At 37.8% G+C, this 17,328-nt stretch overlaps 2 protein-coding genes across 4 annotated transcripts; one reads left to right on the top strand and one right to left on the bottom strand.

Moving 5' to 3' along the window:
• Positions 1-3,593: 3,593 nt before the first annotated feature.
• LOC115716196 (probable protein phosphatase 2C 76) lies at positions 3,594-8,707 on the bottom strand. Of its 3 annotated transcripts, none has more exons than XM_030644937.2 (9): positions 8,584-8,707; positions 7,655-7,970; positions 6,833-6,960; positions 6,117-6,215; positions 5,705-5,863; positions 5,459-5,545; positions 4,826-4,917; positions 4,378-4,452; positions 3,594-4,182 (listed from the first exon to the last, which is right to left on the bottom strand). In XM_030644937.2, the coding sequence occupies exons 2-9, from the start codon at positions 7,912-7,914 to the stop codon at positions 4,009-4,011; spliced, it is 1,074 nt and encodes a 357-aa protein (XP_030500797.1). In that variant the 5' UTR covers positions 7,915-7,970; positions 8,584-8,707; the 3' UTR covers positions 3,594-4,008. The 3 variants fall into 3 exon arrangements, with proteins under 3 accessions (XP_030500797.1, XP_030500795.1, XP_030500796.1); XM_030644935.2 differs by having other exon boundaries at positions 8,368-8,636; XM_030644936.2 differs by having other exon boundaries at positions 8,302-8,612.
• A 7,063-nt stretch (positions 8,708-15,770) lies between these two features.
• LOC133037782 (uncharacterized) lies at positions 15,771-16,237 on the top strand. Its single transcript, XM_061115316.1, has one exon. It carries the CDS (start codon positions 15,869-15,871, stop codon positions 16,223-16,225), a length of 357 nt encoding a protein of 118 aa, XP_060971299.1. The 5' UTR covers positions 15,771-15,868; the 3' UTR covers positions 16,226-16,237.
• Positions 16,238-17,328: the final 1,091 nt, after the last annotated feature.

Below are 17,328 nucleotides of genomic sequence, written 5' to 3'. Positions count from 1 at the left end.
AGGGGAAAATCCCCAAGAGGGAATACAAGGAAAATCAGAACTCAAATGGCTACAAAGTTAACCATTCAAGATCCAATTCTAGAAACTTTACAAGAGGGTTAAGCTCTAATGAGGCTGTAGGAAAGCAATGATATTACTGCAAGAAGGAGGACCACTTTACAGATAATTTTTTGGCTTTAAAGGCTAAATTGAAGAGCGAAAATCATCAAAAGTCCAAAAGGCATGGAGTTGCTGTTGTTGCTGATGGCTATGAGTCATCTGATGCACTTGTAGTGTCGTATGATGCATTTGTGATGTCTAGATCAGATTCAGGTAGAGATTGGATTCTAGATTCAAGGTGTTCATTTCATATGACACCAAACAAAGAACTATTTAAGACTCTTTCAGAGAGTCATGGGGGCACAGTTCTTCTTAGGAACAAAAAAGCACGTGAGATCAAAGGTGTGGGAACAATCTTGTTAAAGAATCATGATGGAGTCATGAAGACCTTGCAGCAAGTCAGGTATGTTCTAGATCTCAAAAGAAATCTTCTCTCTATTGGTATGTTTGATAAATTGGGGTTTGTTGTCAAAGTTGAGGAAGGTGTAATAAAAATTGCACAAAAACTGTGATGAGAGGAAAGTTGAGTAATGGATTGTACATCTTGGATGGAAAGACAATAGTAGGTAGTGCAGCACCTGTTATTAACTCAACTAAACACAGTCAAGCAAGGCTATGACACCTAAGATTGGGGCATGTTAGTCAGAGAGAACTTGAGGAAATGAATAGGAAAGGATTGTTCAAAGAGAAGCTAACAGAAAGACTTGAATTCTGTGATGAATGTGTTTTGGGGAAGGCTTGCAGATTAAAGTTCAGCAAGGCAGAACATACGACCACAGAAAGGTTAGCTTATGTTCATTTTGACCTTTGGGGCCCATCTAGGATTCTAACCAAAGGTGGAGCACACTACTTTATGAGTATATTTGATGATTATAGCAGGAAAGTCTGAGTTTATTTGTTGAAAAGTAAAGATGAGGCTCTAGGAACCTTTGATACATGGAAGATGCTGCTAGAAAATTAGACTGGAAACAAACTCAAGGTACTAAGGACTGACAATGGCCTTGAGTACTGCTCAATGAGTTCAAGGGATTGTGTGTCAAAATGGGAATCAAGAGACATAAAACTGTGATCAAAACCCCTCAGCAAAATAGTGTTACTGAGAGGATGAATGGAACACTGATTGAGAGGGTTAGGTGCATGCTACTACGAGTTGGTTTAGACAGAACCTTTTCGAGAGAAGCTCTTTAAACAGCCCGCTACCTAATCTAGAGATCACTATCTGTGCCAAACAACTTCAAGACCCCACAAGAGTTATGAACAGGTAAACTCCCAAACTTAGATCACTTGAAAGTGTTTGGATGTACTACATTTGTGCATGTTAGACAAGATAAGTTACAGCCTAAAGCATTGAGATGCATGTTTCTTGGCTACGCTGAAGGGGTTAAGGGATATTAAGTTCGAGTTGATTATTTATGTAGAAAGTTGGCGATGATTAATACGTATGATCCAACTCGAGGAGAAGTGTTAGTTATAAATTATATTTAATAGTTGTCAATTAGCTTATTTCTACCTTCTATTTTTATAGTTGATAAATGTTAAACGACATTTAAAGATGTCTAACAGTTCAAGGAGATATCGTGTTGTTATTGATATAACTTAATATTAAATCTCACATATTTTATTTAAAAAGAATAAGTTTAGCTTTTCATTTTTTTTTAAATAAGTAGAACACTATATTTGGATTTAATTTAATTTTATATTGTATTAATTATTAAAATCACAAATTTAAATACAATACAAATCATATTATTCAATACACAATAAATGGTATGTGTTAGCTCGTCTTGTAATATTTATTAACTCACACTGTATTGTGATAAGGTGGTTAAAGTCGGTGTCCAGATCGAGGTTAGGGTCGAGGTCTAAGTTTAGGTCCAAGGTTGGGGCTCAAGGACCATGGTCAAGGGTCAAGGGTCTTGATCAAGATCAAAGTCTAGAGGTGGTGTTTAGGTCGGGGTCCACAGGGCCCAGGGTTTAGGTTGGGGTTCGGAGCCAGACTTTGGGTTGAGGATGGCGTCCAAGGCCGAAGTCAGGTCGACGTTGGGGTTTAGGATCAAGTCAAGATTCATGGTCGGTATAGAGGTCGAGGCTAGTGGATCGAGGTCTGGCACTGGGGTCCAGGTTAGGGACGAGGTGAGGGTCGAGGTCCGGTGCCGAAGTTGGTCTAAGGTCAGGGACATGGTCTGGATTGGGGTTGGAGTGTGTGTCAAGGTCTAGGGCCTGGGCAGTAATTAAGGTTGAGGTCAGGGCTAGGGGCCCGTGGTTGGGTCAGGATGTGGATTTAGATACCCAAATCAAGGCCCGATTCAGGTCAGGGTGTCGAGGTTCGAGTTCAGGTTTAAGGTCGAGGTCTGAGTCCGTGTCTTTGTGTTTTGGGTAAAGGTATGAATTAAGAGTTAGGATCGATGTCAAAGTTAGTATCACATATGATATCATTAAAAATATATCATTTAATTATTTTTTAAATTAATGCAATATAATTACGCAACAAACATAGTATAGTTTGATACAACATATTTATATAAGTCAATACTAAATATAGTATTGTAAGAAAGTAACATTATACAAACTAATATAATAAATGTCATATATACCATAGGAAATAAATCATTAACCACTAATAAAGCTATAACTTTTTTGGTATTAGACACCTTAATACATAGAGCATTATTATTGGATACCAGTAGTCCTAGTACCTTCTAAACGTGTCTTCTTGTGATTGGTTAATAATACTCGATAAAAATTATTATATTAACATTATGTTTGTTAGGAAGAATGAAGAGTTAATGAAGGATGTAGAATTGGAAAGAGAGAAAGGAGAGTAGCAATTAGTTGTTTGGTAAAAATGATGGAGTGATAGAAAAATAAAGAATATTTATTTATAAAATTATTATATTATCCTTACGTGTAATTTTTTAATGTGTAATTTTTTAATAATTATTAAAAAGGTATATATTTGTAAATTCAATAAATGAAGAGGGAGTGTGAATCCTTCTATAAATTGGGGATTGCAAAGGATTACTCACCATCCAATTAGTCCTTCCCTCCTCCAATCTCTCTTGCCAAACAAGTGAATTTATTATCTCCTTCTACTTCTCTTCCTCCTCTCCTTTCCATCTCTCCTTTCTATTCACCCACTTCTATCTCCTCTACCAAACGTAATATACATTATATAACTCAATACTTAACAATATAATACCGATAAAAATACTAGACACTATTAATACCTTTTAACATTTCTCTAATACATAATAGCAATGCTTATTATAATTTACTAAGACTTCTAGTTGTGCATATCGCGTGAATATTATTCCCGTCACATCTTATAACACGGTGTTAAGGAGTAAGTAGTTACTACTTCTTAGATTAGATTGGTTATGTACAGCTGTATATTGTTGTGATTCTGTTATGAACAGCTGTACTCTGCTAGTATATATGTAGTAGACAGTAACTCAATTATAATAATAATAATATCATAGATTTAATCAAAAACATAAAATAATAACATATCATAGATTCATTCTCATTCATTTCGTTGTATAATTCTTCAATACACATAACGGCCTTATCAGTAGCCACAAGATTGTTTCTACTCAAATTAGTAACCAGATAAGAGATAGAGAATGATAAAGCTTCATGCTTTATTTTGAAACATAAAGACAATGACACATGCAATAAGACCCACATATGAAGCAAAAAGGCAATTGATAGATGCTATGCTACAAAGGAACATTATCACACACAATAGGGTGGTTTTAAAGCTTAATAATAAAAAAACAAAAATCAAAAACAAAGAATAAACAATAAATCGATTTTAGCATGGGGCAAATCAGCCATTTTTGCATGTGTATTTTATTAGAATCATTTACTCTCATAATGTTGTTGCTCCATCTCTACACATGCCTTTATTCAATCATTTTCTGGGACTGGTGTAGATGCTGCTTCTGCTTCTGCTTTGTCATGGTGAAACTTTACCACAATGCATGTAATATTGTCTGCACTGCCACGAGTGAAAGCAACTTCGGTTAACTTTCGAGCTGCTGCCTCTGGTTCTTCTTCTGTACGAGCAAGCGAAACAGCATCCTGACACAATGCAATGTATAATTTATGTGGTGCTACTAGGCTGAATTGGAGTGATTTGAAAGTTACAGATGGATCAAATGTTGTGGATTTTCATTTTCTCACCATTGTTCAAGTCTAAATATTGTTTTAACACCAATTTACCCGTAATCAGAATATGCTATGTAGACATAATAGGAAGAGAAGGAGCATGCTTACCTCATTTGCTACCACATCCCACAATCCATCACTTGCGAGCACAAGCATTTCAATTTCTTCATCAATCTCTAAATCCTATAAAGAGTAGCAAAACAATTATTAGCTTTTTTCAAATGGCACGAGTAGAAATTTTACATTTGAAATGCTCTATAGCCTATGATAACATTCAATGCATGAAGATACATCTCACATATTGCTACAGATACAATACTGTTAACGACACGTGTGCATCATTTGGACCCATTTACATGAAGATTCCCACGAGAAAACAGGAAAAGGAGTGTAGTGTACTTCATGATTTTTTTAAAAAGATTGACAAGTTGGTTCATACTTCTACAAGTATTAACTTAGAAACACTATACGAATTTTGAGTGGTTTCCAACAAGAAATTAATAGGGAAAAAAAATAATCACATTAATAGAATAATTTGTCTTTGTTTAAAGGACACCTTGATCTCTGGTTCTGCCACAACATATTGCTTCAGCATACGGTTGCCAAAAGCCCGGGACATAGCTAACACACCTCCTACTCTCCAAGTACCTGACAAGACAATCAGGAGAAGAAATCCCACTCAGATTCATGAATATTTATTTCGACATTCTCATAAAATGAGATCACAGATTTCTGTACACATTGGCTAGCCTAAAACCAAGCATTGTGCACACTTAGTGAATGACAAGGCATAAGTAATAATTTATAGGGACTGACCAAGGCACTTCAAAATTGAGCTGCAACATGCATGTCTTTCTTATTCAAAGACACAAACTAATAACAAGCAATACAACTAATAAGAGACTCTACAGAAACAAATTTGAAAATTCTAAATCAACATTATAAGAGTTTAGATAGAAGAACGGCCAATCTTGCAATATGTAATGGAAATCCGCTTGTAAATTTACAGGGACAATAAATTGGTTCAACTAACGTGAATTATTGGCTTAAACAATTTAAAAGAGCCAACTGCGAAGTTAAGATAACTCAGTGATCCAAATTAGAGAGTAGCAGCATCTTACAGAACAGAAATGCCAACATAGGGAAAAGAAAAAGTATTTCATTTAGTTATGGGAAGCACAGTACACACCTGCCCACATTACCACACCCCCTGCATTTTCAATTCTCCTCCTCTCATCACTTCGATTTGGTTTATGATCATCAGATAGAGGAATAGCTGCTCGAAAGAAAATGCAACTTATTTTTAGGCACATTAACAGTTCCAAATTTCTCAGTTTCAACTTTACATGAGTAGGCAATAGAACATAGTCAATATGCTTATCATTGTCTAATGTCAATTGATATTTAACACATTGTGAAATATAATATTGCATACCTAGTCCATCCTTCGAGATAATGGTACGTGAATCTCCAACATTGGCAACATATAGATGGTTACCAACTAAGACTGCAGTTGAAGCAGTAGAGCCATCATCCCGATAAGTATCCCTTTCGGAATCCAAAAAATCACTATCAGTCTGCTTATATGATTCACCTGCAAATTTAATCAAATTACAAATTAGAACAGAAAAAGCCCACAATACAGGGTGGTAAACAAGTCTCTTGTAGAATCCCACACCTTAGAAGCAGTTTATATAAACTTAAAAACCAATCTATGGAGTTAAGCCAGTACCAAACAGGTATTTGATTAACATTTAAAAGATATACAGTCCTGCATCTAAGCAAAGAAACAGCAAATTAAATGACTGTATAGAGCAAAAAACAAGGTATCAAATAATTGAACATACTTATAGCCGCTTTGGTATCTGTCATAAATTGCGGGTGCTTCATGAGATTCTCAAAAAGATGTCTTTTTAAATATTCAGCAGCACGAGCTCCACCATGTCCTGCAAAACAATGAAATAACAATTAGACTACTCCATACTAGGTACATCGGCTTTAAAATAAAAATGGTAATAATTAGCCAATAGCAAATTGTCAGTGCCACTTTATCTTATAAATATATTCACAAAGTTGAATTAGAACCCCGGAAGTGTAGAGAAGCCAATATCAACCTCCGTATATGCATTCAGTAATGTTTAGCTTGTTCTTGTCTTTCTACTCCATATCTCTAATAATAATATAGCTCTCAAATAGCAATTGTCTGACCTTCCCAGATGAGGTAAAAGATAAGCATCAACATGAAAGGCCACCTATTTTCAAACCCCTAAGGTCATTCAACATGTCTCAACATGCAGCTAGTAGATCATAATTTCCACAATGGCAACAAAGACTGATTGTTTTCAAATACCATGACTTGATAATTTGATACATATCCAAATAAAACACTGCCTCCTAATCCTATACAGCAGTATTAGTCTCATTTGGATACCCATTTTAGGAACTTCTTGCATGTCTTCATAAATATTTTTTTAATGATTCTAGCGTGTCATTTAACTCTATCAAAAATAAGAATAAATTTGTTTGGTCAATCCAATAACACTCTTGAGAAAAATAATCTAACCATCAAATATTCCAAACAGGCAGACTGTTCGGCCGTCAATCTTTGTTGTCTTAACATCATAAAAATCCTCCATAGTCATTCTCTTTCCTCTGAAACTTGAGTATCCCCAGCTCAATTTTCCATCTTCACTGTCAACAAAGCAAAAACAGAAAATAAATTTAGTCCAAAACAAAATAACTTTACTACATTAGAACAATCAAATAAAAAATTTGGGTATGCAGAAAATAACATGATTCTAGAGTAAAATTGGAAAAGGATGTGACGTAATAAACTCAAGTATTATCCCTGGCCACTACATTCTGCAATTGCAACCCAGCATGACCAAATAATATCTATGTGGAAAAAAACTCGGCCAAATAATATCCTTAGCCACTAAATTATGCATTTGCCACCTGACCCGACCCAAGATTAAAATCTATGCTTAGAAGAGAAAGAAGGTTACTCTTCTTCGTGTTTGGTGCTGAAGGAAGGAGAAAAGACCAAAATTGTCTCTTGTTTGGTATGAGAGAGGAGTGAACGAAAGGAAGATATGTAAGTTGTAGAATGACCCTCTACCATTTGAGTGGCTAACTCTCTCATGAAACTTTTCAATACCGGCAGGACTGAAACTGGATAAAGATGATGGTTTGAAGTCCATTATTAGTGCGTTCCCACCCAAAAGTCATTCATATCAAACAATCCCTACCCAATAATCTCTCACACAATCTCTTTCCTTATACTTACCCCTCCTACCGGAAACACTCTGACCAATAGTGAACTGAAAAAATGCTCCCAAAATATAAGATAATATTTTAGAAAAAGAATTTTAGGTGTTGTTTAAACCTTTTCCATCCTCCAGTGGCAAATCCACCTTCATCTTTCTCTGGCAACATATCAATAATGGTCCCCTGTTTCGTTGATGACCCTGTATCAACCATCATCCTTAAGCTTGTTTTAAAATGCCTATTCCACCAAGTCGTTAAGCTGAAGCTTTCATTCGACCTCTTTCCAGTACTGCTTACTTGCAACAACCCCTTTTGCGGAAATGCCCCTAGATGCCCAGCTTGAACAATCACATTCCTCAAACAGCCTTTGCATAACATTTAAGTAGACCGCCTTGGCCTTCAAAGCCAGATCTTTCGTAAAAAGAAAACTTCCCCTGTTCAACAAAACAATTAAGGACCTGGATCGATATGACGCCATAAAGATGACATAAACAAAAACTCAAATTCCAATACATATAAATACATTTCAGTCGCCATCGAGATATCATTACACAGCAATTTTGACTAATCGCACAAAAAATGAAGATTAGGTACTCAAAACGAAGAAGAAAGATCAAAAATCGAAGTTGACTTTAAGAGAACTACTTTTTGACAATGATCTCGACTTTCCCAGTTCAGTTTGTAAGAAATTATTAAAACGCTCAATATCAACAAAAACAAAAACAGTTATTATATCATAAAGCTATGCAATAAAGACATTATTACAGATTTTAGTATTCAGAGTGTTCAAATTCGAGCTCCAAAATAGTTGTGGAATAAGTTCAAATATACCCGATCCGATCTGATGATTCGTGAAAGTGAAGATTGGAATCTGAGATAAAGGTAGTTTCAATCAACACCACCGCGTATACATCTAATCTAAATATATATATGTACGGTATACGTTTTATATGAAAAGGTATACAATAATAGTTAGTTTCTCTGTCAAAAGAAACTAATGGAAGAATCTGAAAACCCTAGAAAGGAAGAGAGAGATAAGATGGGCACCTTTTGTAGGTAGCTATGGCATTGGCAGTGGCACCGAACCGAAGGCCGCTGGCAACGTGTCATTTCTGATCTGGTATCCTCTTCTTTTGGGTTCACGATAGCTTTATGACTATCCAATTATAGTCTGCCACGTGTTCAATTCACTTTGTTTCTTATCTTGGCAATGATCCGGTGCTGACACCATTATTTTAAGTACTTTTTTTTTCTGTTTTTGGTAGCTCTTCGGGTTTAATAAGCCAGTGAATAGTGATCCCTATTCCTATAGAATACGGATACTAGCTTGCCACGTAGTCAATTATTTGCCCATTTTTACTAAAAATAAAAATAAATGAACTGAATAGAAAATTTTTTATTTTTACACTTTAAATCAATTTTTTTTTTATTTTTACGAAATTCTATATAGAAACTCCAATTGCAATTAGTGCTGCAACTTAAATTGCAACAAAAAAATTTATAGAAACCCCTATTGCAACTAGCATTGCAACCACTTTAGAAACTCAATACCGTAAATTTGAAAAAAAAAAATTAAAAAATCAATATATGGGGTAATTCCCTAAAAAAATACTTCATATCAAAATTTAAATCCTAATTAATTTATACAAAATAATTTTTTCTTTACATATTTTTCACATTTTACCATTGGCTAATTAAAAAAAAAACTGAACTAATCGCACATCTCTCTATCAGTTGGCTCTCTCTATCACTTGGCTCTCTCTATCACTCGACTCTCTCTCTTGAACACTCTCTATCTCAGCTCACTCTTTCTCAATCATTTCGCTCCCTATCTCTCCACCTATCTCGGTGGATGGCTGAACATCATCCTTGAAAAGAATCATATACATTCACCTTAATAATGGGTAAGTATTGTTCGAAGAATTTCTTAAATGTTTAGATTAGTGTTGACCGAGGTTTTCGGCAACCAATAAAATAATAATAATTTAGAGAGCTGCAAGAAATTAAGAAGGAGATTTTTTACGTGGTTGGGGCGTTAATGAGCCTTAGTCCACGAGTCTGTGTATTTATGATAGTATTTAATACAGAGAATGTTCTTGGTGAGTTTTTACTCTTCTAGCACTTATGCAACCCAGAATTCTCAATCCCTCTTTAATGAGCTTTGGGGGGTATTTATAGTATTTTTGTGGGGTGATCCCTAGAATTAAGGTACATGCATTTCTGTAACTATCAGTAAAGTTATACATTCCTAATGAATATATCATGGGTAATGCATGGTCTAATCCCTAGGTGTTGTAGGGATTTTATGAAGGTAGTCCTTAATCCCTTTTGACTGATGTGATTCCTCACAGAGTAGCCGTCACTAGACTTTATTGATCATAGCCTAGTAGGTGCAAATTGGGGGTTGTTTCGTCAGACTTTATTGCGTGTGGCAGTTCCAATACTCTTCCTCCCATGCAGCATTAAATGCGAGATGACTTTTCAGATGGAATCTGACACCACCCGGAGGTGCTTTGTGACCATCTTGCTCTCCGGGAGCTCCTGAGACTTACATGCCTTCTCCGGGAGGCATGTCCGAGATAATCCTTTGCTTTCAAGAAGACTTAGTTGTTTTATTTAACCGCTAAACCCTTCCCATCCACGTGTCATCATCCGGTTGGTCCACGTATTTTGGGCAAAATCAGGGGCAACATTTACCCCCCAAGCCTTGTTTAATTGTGAAGTGAACAAGGCTTGTTTAGATGCCTCCGGTTGCCTCCTCGGTTTCCTGGCACGTGCTTTGGGCGCGTGATGGTGTATTTAATGACCATCATTACTGCAGCGATTCACTTTTTGCAGGCGTCGATTCGTTTCTTGTCCATTTATTGATACGGCGCATTAATGGGTGTCAAACGGGTACTCAAACGTTTCCACCGCCTTGATGACGATTCAACCCAACCGCTGGATCTAGGGAATTCGAATCGTGTGCCTTCCCAGCCGTTCGATGGTAGCTGATCACAGCTGTTTCACATGTGCTTCTGGCCTATAAAAGCCACCCTTCTCATTTCATTTGGTTACTTTCAGCTTTTCACCAAATTTTCTCAAGTTTTCCAGAGAGAAAAGAAACCCTCAAACACCATAGATTTCTTACTCCTTTTTTCTTCGTCGTTGCCAATCGACTTTCTACCAGCGATCAACACCAACATCCAGTTTCCAAGCTTTATGTAAGTTCTTCGCACCTTGTACTTTAGTTTTGTTTATCGTTTACATAGCATGCTTTTACTATTCATCTGCTTTTTCTGGGTTGGATGTTGAGTTTTCTGGGAATTTTTGTGTAACGCGTTAGATTTCTCCTTTTTTGCGTTTGCATTACTTTTTTCATAGTATAATCTGTCGAGGGCCCATTTATTTCTCACGTAATGACACTCAAGGGTTTAGGGTAGACTTTGTCTTCTCGGTTTTCATCCCTTTTTCCTTTTCTTTGCTTATTCGTAATGTCACCATCTGTGGGATTCCTGCACCCGATTCTTGTCGAGGAAAACCTTCTAAGGCTTTCTTTTTGACAAGTGTCTGGAGGGGGCCTCTTTCCAGCGGTTAGGGGACCCCCATTCCCTTTTTTGACTTAGGGTTTGGTTTGGGGCCTGACTGCTGGATTTTTCAATCTTTTTCAGAACTAAGATGTCTGCATCCGGTTCTAAATCTTCAAAGAAAGGAGGGAAACGCCTGGCCACCCTGGAGGAAGTCATGAAGGGTCTGGTGGCCCAGGAAGGGCACAAGTCCCGTGCCAACGAGTGGGAAGCGGCTGAGCTTCACTCTACCCTGACCTGCCCTCACCAGCTGGAACACATCGTGGTGGTGGCAGGTATCAAGCCTGCGACCTCCGGGACATACCACCGGCCGCCCCGGGATGCGGAGACGCCGAACTATAACTACGGGGGCTTCAGAACCTGGAGCCAGACGCACTTGATGGTCGGGGCCATGCTTCCCCTTCAAGATTACTTTATTAATTTTCTTGTATTTGTCGGCCTTGCACCATACCAACTCATTCCTCAAGCTGACCGCCTGCTTTCAGGCTTATTCATTTTTTACTCTGCCCGGAGTTGGGGCTCTCCCAGTCCGGCAGAGATTTTGTATTTTTACGAACTCGTTTCCATCCCTAAAAAGGGAGATAAGTTTAAGGACAGTTTTTACGGTCTACGGGCCCATCCTTTGAATGAAGGCCCGGTCCCTTTTAATTATGAGATGCATGTGAAGGAATATCATCACCGCTTCTTCTTCTCCTCCAGGTTCTAGGCTGAGGAGCATCCGGAGCTTCTCACGGAGTGGGTTAGGATCCCTCCTTATATGCGGACCGAGCCTACTCAACTTTTTCTCCAACGAGCCAAGATCTTCGCCATGTATGACAAGGAGGACCTTGATGTCGGGGAGTTGGTCACGACAGAGCACTGTCAGAAGGCCAAGCTGATTTTGGGGCATCAGTCGGTGGATGACTCCAACCTTTCCAAGGTCGCCTGCCCGAATGTGAGGGCTCCGGCCGCAGAGAAGGTATTCCGGGACGATATCATCGCCATGGCGGAGGATAAGTACCAGAAGTACCTTTTCAAGAAGGAACAAGAGCGGGCTTACAATAAGGCCCAGGTGACCGCCGGAAGGGCCCTTCGCATTGGGGCTCCAGTGGAGCGGAGGACCCCCAAACCAAATCCTGCGACCCCGGTACCGAATACGGGGGGCTCCCGATGCTAGCACTTCGGGTTCTAGTAAGTCCCCTTTAATGATACATTATGTTCCTTCCGTCCGTGAGTATGCTAGCCTTAGGCCTATAGGGTTCGATGAACGTCTCCATAGGTTTAGGATGCCTTCCACTCGGTGGGGGAATCATGCCAAGGAGTATTATTTCTCCCACTTAGGCGATTGTTTAGGTCGATCCCGGATGGGTTTTGGACCTCCGGTACCCATTCCCTTGGACCCTTCGGCCTATTTATCTTCTAGCTGGTTCCGTCCCTCGGACAGTTATCTCGGGGATGATGCAGCCAGTGTTAAGATTCGGGACTTTGCTAGGGTCGAATTAGAGAGTCAGAGTAGGACTAGCTTGATTGCTCTTTGTTAAGTGTACGTTACTTTCACAGATGTTCTAACACTTAACCTTTTCTCATGTTGCAGCAGCCGTACCCATGGACGAAATCTTGGCCACTCTTGCTGGAGCCCATAGTCCTGATGTTTCCCTTCCTCCTACTTCTTCTCAGTTGGTCACTCCCGGGAAGGCTTCCTCAAGCGCCCCTTCGGGCACTATTGTCTTAGTGGACGAGGAGGAGGCACTTCTTGAGGAACCTGAAGAAGGTGAAGAAGAGCAAGAGGTCGCCCTCATGCGCAAGCGCAAGGGCAAGATGGTGGAAGAGGAGCCTTCTAAGCGCCCCCGAAGGGTGGACACTCCGGCCCCGAGTCATGACTCTGGGATTCCCTCCGAGGCGAAGGAATACACAGTGCCTCATGGCATTGTGTTGACTCCAATCCCCGGAGACGAGGAGAGGCAGAATCTTTGGATAACCAAGCACAACTATGCCCTTGACGAGTACACCCGGAGGCATGCTGAAGTGGAGGCCTTGAAGAGGGTCTTACGAGAGGAGTAGGAAAACGTCCTCAACGTGGAGGACTTCTGAAATCCGTGGGACTTGAACATGGACCCGCTGACGGACTGGTTCAACCGTTTCCTTGGGCCTACCTTGGCCCCTTTTGCCTCAGAGATGACCAGCAAGTATGTCTCCCACCTGACTCAATTCCCGCCCAAACGGTACGCTGCTTGTGCATCCTTGAACTCCGTCTACCAGGTTCAAGACATCAGCAACGCCATGACTGCGGTAAGTACCTGTGATTTATTTCTTTCCTTGGTATTTTGTCTAAGGCTTTTATTGTTAACTCAAACTTTTATATCTCCTTGTTTTGATGATTAACAAATATTTGATTATTATTTGTTATTAATGATTTGTTGATTTTGTAGCAAAATTAAAAGAGAAAATAAATAAATTGGTATTTTTACCAAACTTTTTAAAGCAACCCTAAATGGATTCAACAAGCATATCAAGAGCAAAAGATTCATCAAGAGATCAACAACTCAAGACCCTATTCAAAAGAGGTCTTCAAAAGGCCAAAGTCAAAAGTCAACCCGAAAGTCAAAGTCAAAGTCAAAGTCAAGAGTCAACTCTCGAGAAAAGTCAACATGGGATCAAAAACATGCAAATCAAGCTAGGAGGCTCATCTACATCAAGACTACTCAAAATCAAATGGTATAAATTTACTTTAGTCTTGTTAAAGTGATTTGCATAGCACACAAAGTTTTATAAATTTAAATTTTGGCCCATTCACTAACTTGTGCAACAAGTTTTCTCACATGATAGTCCAAAATTTTTTTTGAGTGAATTTCTAAATCACATTTTGTTTAACTAAGAGAACAAAATTGGAATTTTTGAAATCGGATAATCGAGTAAAGAGTTATGCACGTTTTAGTGCCAAAAAAAGCAAGTTTTGAACCTGCCTGATTTTCGGCCTACCTATTTAAAATAGGTAGTCCATTTTTCGCAGAAAGGTAGTCCGTTTTAAAATAGGTAGTCCGTTTTTCCCAGGATTCTTTTTGAAAAATGTGCTAACGGCTATAAACGGCTAGTTTTTGTTCCTACACTATATAAACTTGCTTTTCACTCAAAAAATTATGTTGGTTGAGCATTTATTACATATATCTAACCTATCTAAGTGAGATTAAGGAGCTTCTAAGTTTGAAATCCAAACCAACACATTTCACACACTTTGAGCCAAAATTTGATTTTATTCATCTTAAGTGTGCTAGCTTTTCACTCTAGGTTTCCATTGTATCATCATATTTCTAGAGTGAGTTTAGCTTGTATATCAAACACATTTCCATATTGTGGTTGAGGTGAGGTTGGCACCGGTTTTGTAAACAACCCGATAATAGTGAGATTGGCACTTTAACAATCCGAGAAAGAGGTTAATAGTCCTCGGGGGTGCGAAACTATTGTAAGAGGTTTGGAAATACCTTGGTGAAAATTTCCCGGTTGTAAGGGTTAGTCAAGCCCGTTAACTTGGCTCGATATTGGAACTCAAAGCTAGGTCCATAGCTTTGAAGACCAAGGACGTAGGTGGCATAGTTCTACCGAACCTTGTAAAAATCGAGAGTTTGCATTTTCTAATCCTTAAACTATTTACTTTACAAGTTTAATTATTTGTCTCAATATATTGCTTGCCATACTACTTGCTTTTACTTGATTAATTGACTAATTGCATAATTTTGTGTTAAAAGTTTTAATTTTCCGAAATTAGTTTAAGTTTCCAATTCACCCCCCCTCTTGGAAACATATCTTGGGCTAACAATTGGTATCAGAGCAAGGGCTCAAATTATTTGATTAGATTTCACAATCTAGAGCATGGCGTTTCCAAGTAATTCACAAAATAACATGTTAGAAGGTTTTAGCACAAATAGAGCACCATACTTCAATGGAGTAGATTTTCCTTATTGGAAAATTAGAATGGAAACTTACCTTCAATCTATTGACTATGATTTGTGGCATATTGTGTCTAGTGGTCCTTATGTTGCTAAACATGTCATAAATGGTGTTGAAGTAATTAAGACTTATGAAGCATATGATGAAAATGATAAGAAAATGCTTTCTAAAAATGCTAAAGCTAAATATGCTCTTATATGTGGTTTGGATAGAGATATTTTTAAAAATATTGAACAAGCCTCTACCGCTTATGATATGTGGAAAATGCTTGAAGTTACTCATCAAGGAACTAGTGCTATGAAGGAAACTAAAATTCAAATTTATTCCACTCAATATGAGAACTTTAAGATGAAATCGGATGAAACCATTGCTAATATGTATACTCGCTTCACTACAATTACTAATGGTTTGAACTCTCTTGGCAAGGTACTTACTCAAAAGGATATGGTGACCAAGATTTTGAGAAGTCTCACCAAGGCTTATCAAGGAAAGGTGGTTGCCATTCAAGAAGCCAAGGATCTCTCAACACTTCCCTTGGAAGAACTAATTGGCTCACTCATGAACCATGAAATTTTCATGAAAGTGCCCAAGAAGAAGAGGAAGTTGAGAAGAAAAAGAAGACTATTGCATTCAAGTCTTCCTCCTCCCATGCCATTAGTGAAGAAGATGAGGAAAGCTTATGTAGTGACATGGAGGACTTGGCACTCTTCTCTAAGAAATACAAAAAGTTCATGAAATTCAAAAAGAACTTTGGGAAGAAGCCAGAAAGAGGGAGTGACTCAAAAGAAAGAAAAAGCAAAGATGATCCACCAATTTGCTTTGAGTGCAAGAAGCCCGGACATATGAAGATGGATTGTCCAATGAGAAAGAAGAACAAATACAAAGGAAGGGCAATGTTGGCGGATTGGCTCAATAGTGACGAAGAGGACTCCGAAGAAGAAGGAAAGAATGAAGTGGCAAACATGTGCATGATGGCACTTGATGATGGGGTAAGCATTTCTAACCAAAATGATTGTGATAGCGAAAATGATGATGATAACTTAGATATGTCATATGATGAGTTGTCTAATTCATTTAAGGAACTATTTGATGATTTTGGTAAATTGCTTGTTAAAAACCAAACCCTTAGAGAGAAGACCAACATGCTTTTAAAAGAAATTGAGATTTTGAAAATAAATGAAAAAGAACTTATAGCTTAAATCTCAATGTGCTACATGTGCTTCACATAAGAAAGAAATTATTGATTTGAAAGCCCATGTGAGAAGTCTAAAAAATGACATATATACCTTCACTAGAGGTAAGGAAGGCTATGATCTCATGGTGGGAAACCAATCATGTGGTTTTTCAAAAAATGGTATTGGTTATGATCCTAGTAAGAAACAAAAATTTTTGAGAAACTTTTTTGTGAAATCATCTAGTCTACCTCACTTTACATGCACATATTGTAACCGAGATGGTCATACTATTTCCTATTGTCATGTAAAGAAATTTGCATATCTAGGCAAGACTAAATGGGTACCAAAGGGTTCTAGAACTAACATGAATGGACCCAAAGTTATATGGGTACCAAAAGCCAACAAATGAACTTGTTTTTGTAGGAATCAACAAGAAAGAGCCAAAGCTTATGGTTCTTGGATAGTGGATGTTCAAAGCATATGACCGGTGATCCATCAAGATTTTCAAGCTTTAAAAGCAAGGAAAGTGGCTTTGTCACTTTTGGAGACAATTCAAAAGGAAAAATCTTGGGCATTGGTGATATCGGTAACGTATACTCTCCATGTATTAAAAATGTGCTTCTTGTTGATAATCTTAAACATAACTTGCTTAGTATTAGTCAATTATGTGATATAGGTTTTCGTGTTGTGTTTGAATCCTCAAAATGCTCCATTGAAAATGTTTCAACCAATGAAGTTATTTTCCTTGGAGTAAGGAAGGATAATGTGTATGTTATTGATGTTGATTCTTTTGATAGTAAAAATAAATGTTTAACCGTTATGAATGATAATTCTTGGTTGTGGCATAGAAGATTAGGACATGCTAGTATGGATTCTATTTCAAAATTGGTTAGAAAAGATCTTGTTATTGGTTTGTCATCTATTCCGTTTGTTAAAGATAAACTTTGTGATGCATGCCAATTTGGAAAACAAATTAAAACATCTTTTCATTCCAAGAAAGAAATTTCAACTACTAGACCTTTGCAATTGCTTCATATAGATTTATTTGGTCCTTCTAGAATTGCTAGTCTTGGTGGTAAATACTATGCATTTGTAATTGTTGATGATTTTTCAAGATTTACTTGGGT

Source organism: Cannabis sativa, chromosome 5 (genome assembly GCF_029168945.1).
Source record: "Cannabis sativa cultivar Pink pepper isolate KNU-18-1 chromosome 5, ASM2916894v1, whole genome shotgun sequence".
Lineage (NCBI taxonomy): Eukaryota > Viridiplantae > Streptophyta > Magnoliopsida > Rosales > Cannabaceae > Cannabis > Cannabis sativa.
Note: the sequence above shows the minus strand (reverse complement) of the source record. Positions and strands in the feature narration are given on the sequence as shown.

What these genes read in the sequence shown, in the direction of transcription:
- LOC133037782 (XM_061115316.1), top strand. Translation starts at nt 15,869, where the DNA reads ATGAAGATGGATTGTCCAATGAGAAAGAAGAACAAATACAAAGGAAGG.
- LOC115716196 (XM_030644937.2), bottom strand. Translation starts at nt 7,914, where the DNA reads ATGTTATGCAAAGGCTGTTTGAGGAATGTGATTGTTCAAGCTGGGCAT. An exon ending in AGATACCAAAGCGGCTATAA is followed by an intron (nt 5,864 to 6,116) that starts GTATGTTCAATT and finishes TTAAATTTGCAG; the next exon opens with GTGAATCATATAAGCAGACT. An exon ending in GGGTGTGGTAATGTGGGCAG is followed by an intron (nt 4,918 to 5,458) that starts GTGTGTACTGTG and finishes TTGTCTTGTCAG; the next exon opens with GTACTTGGAGAGTAGGAGGT.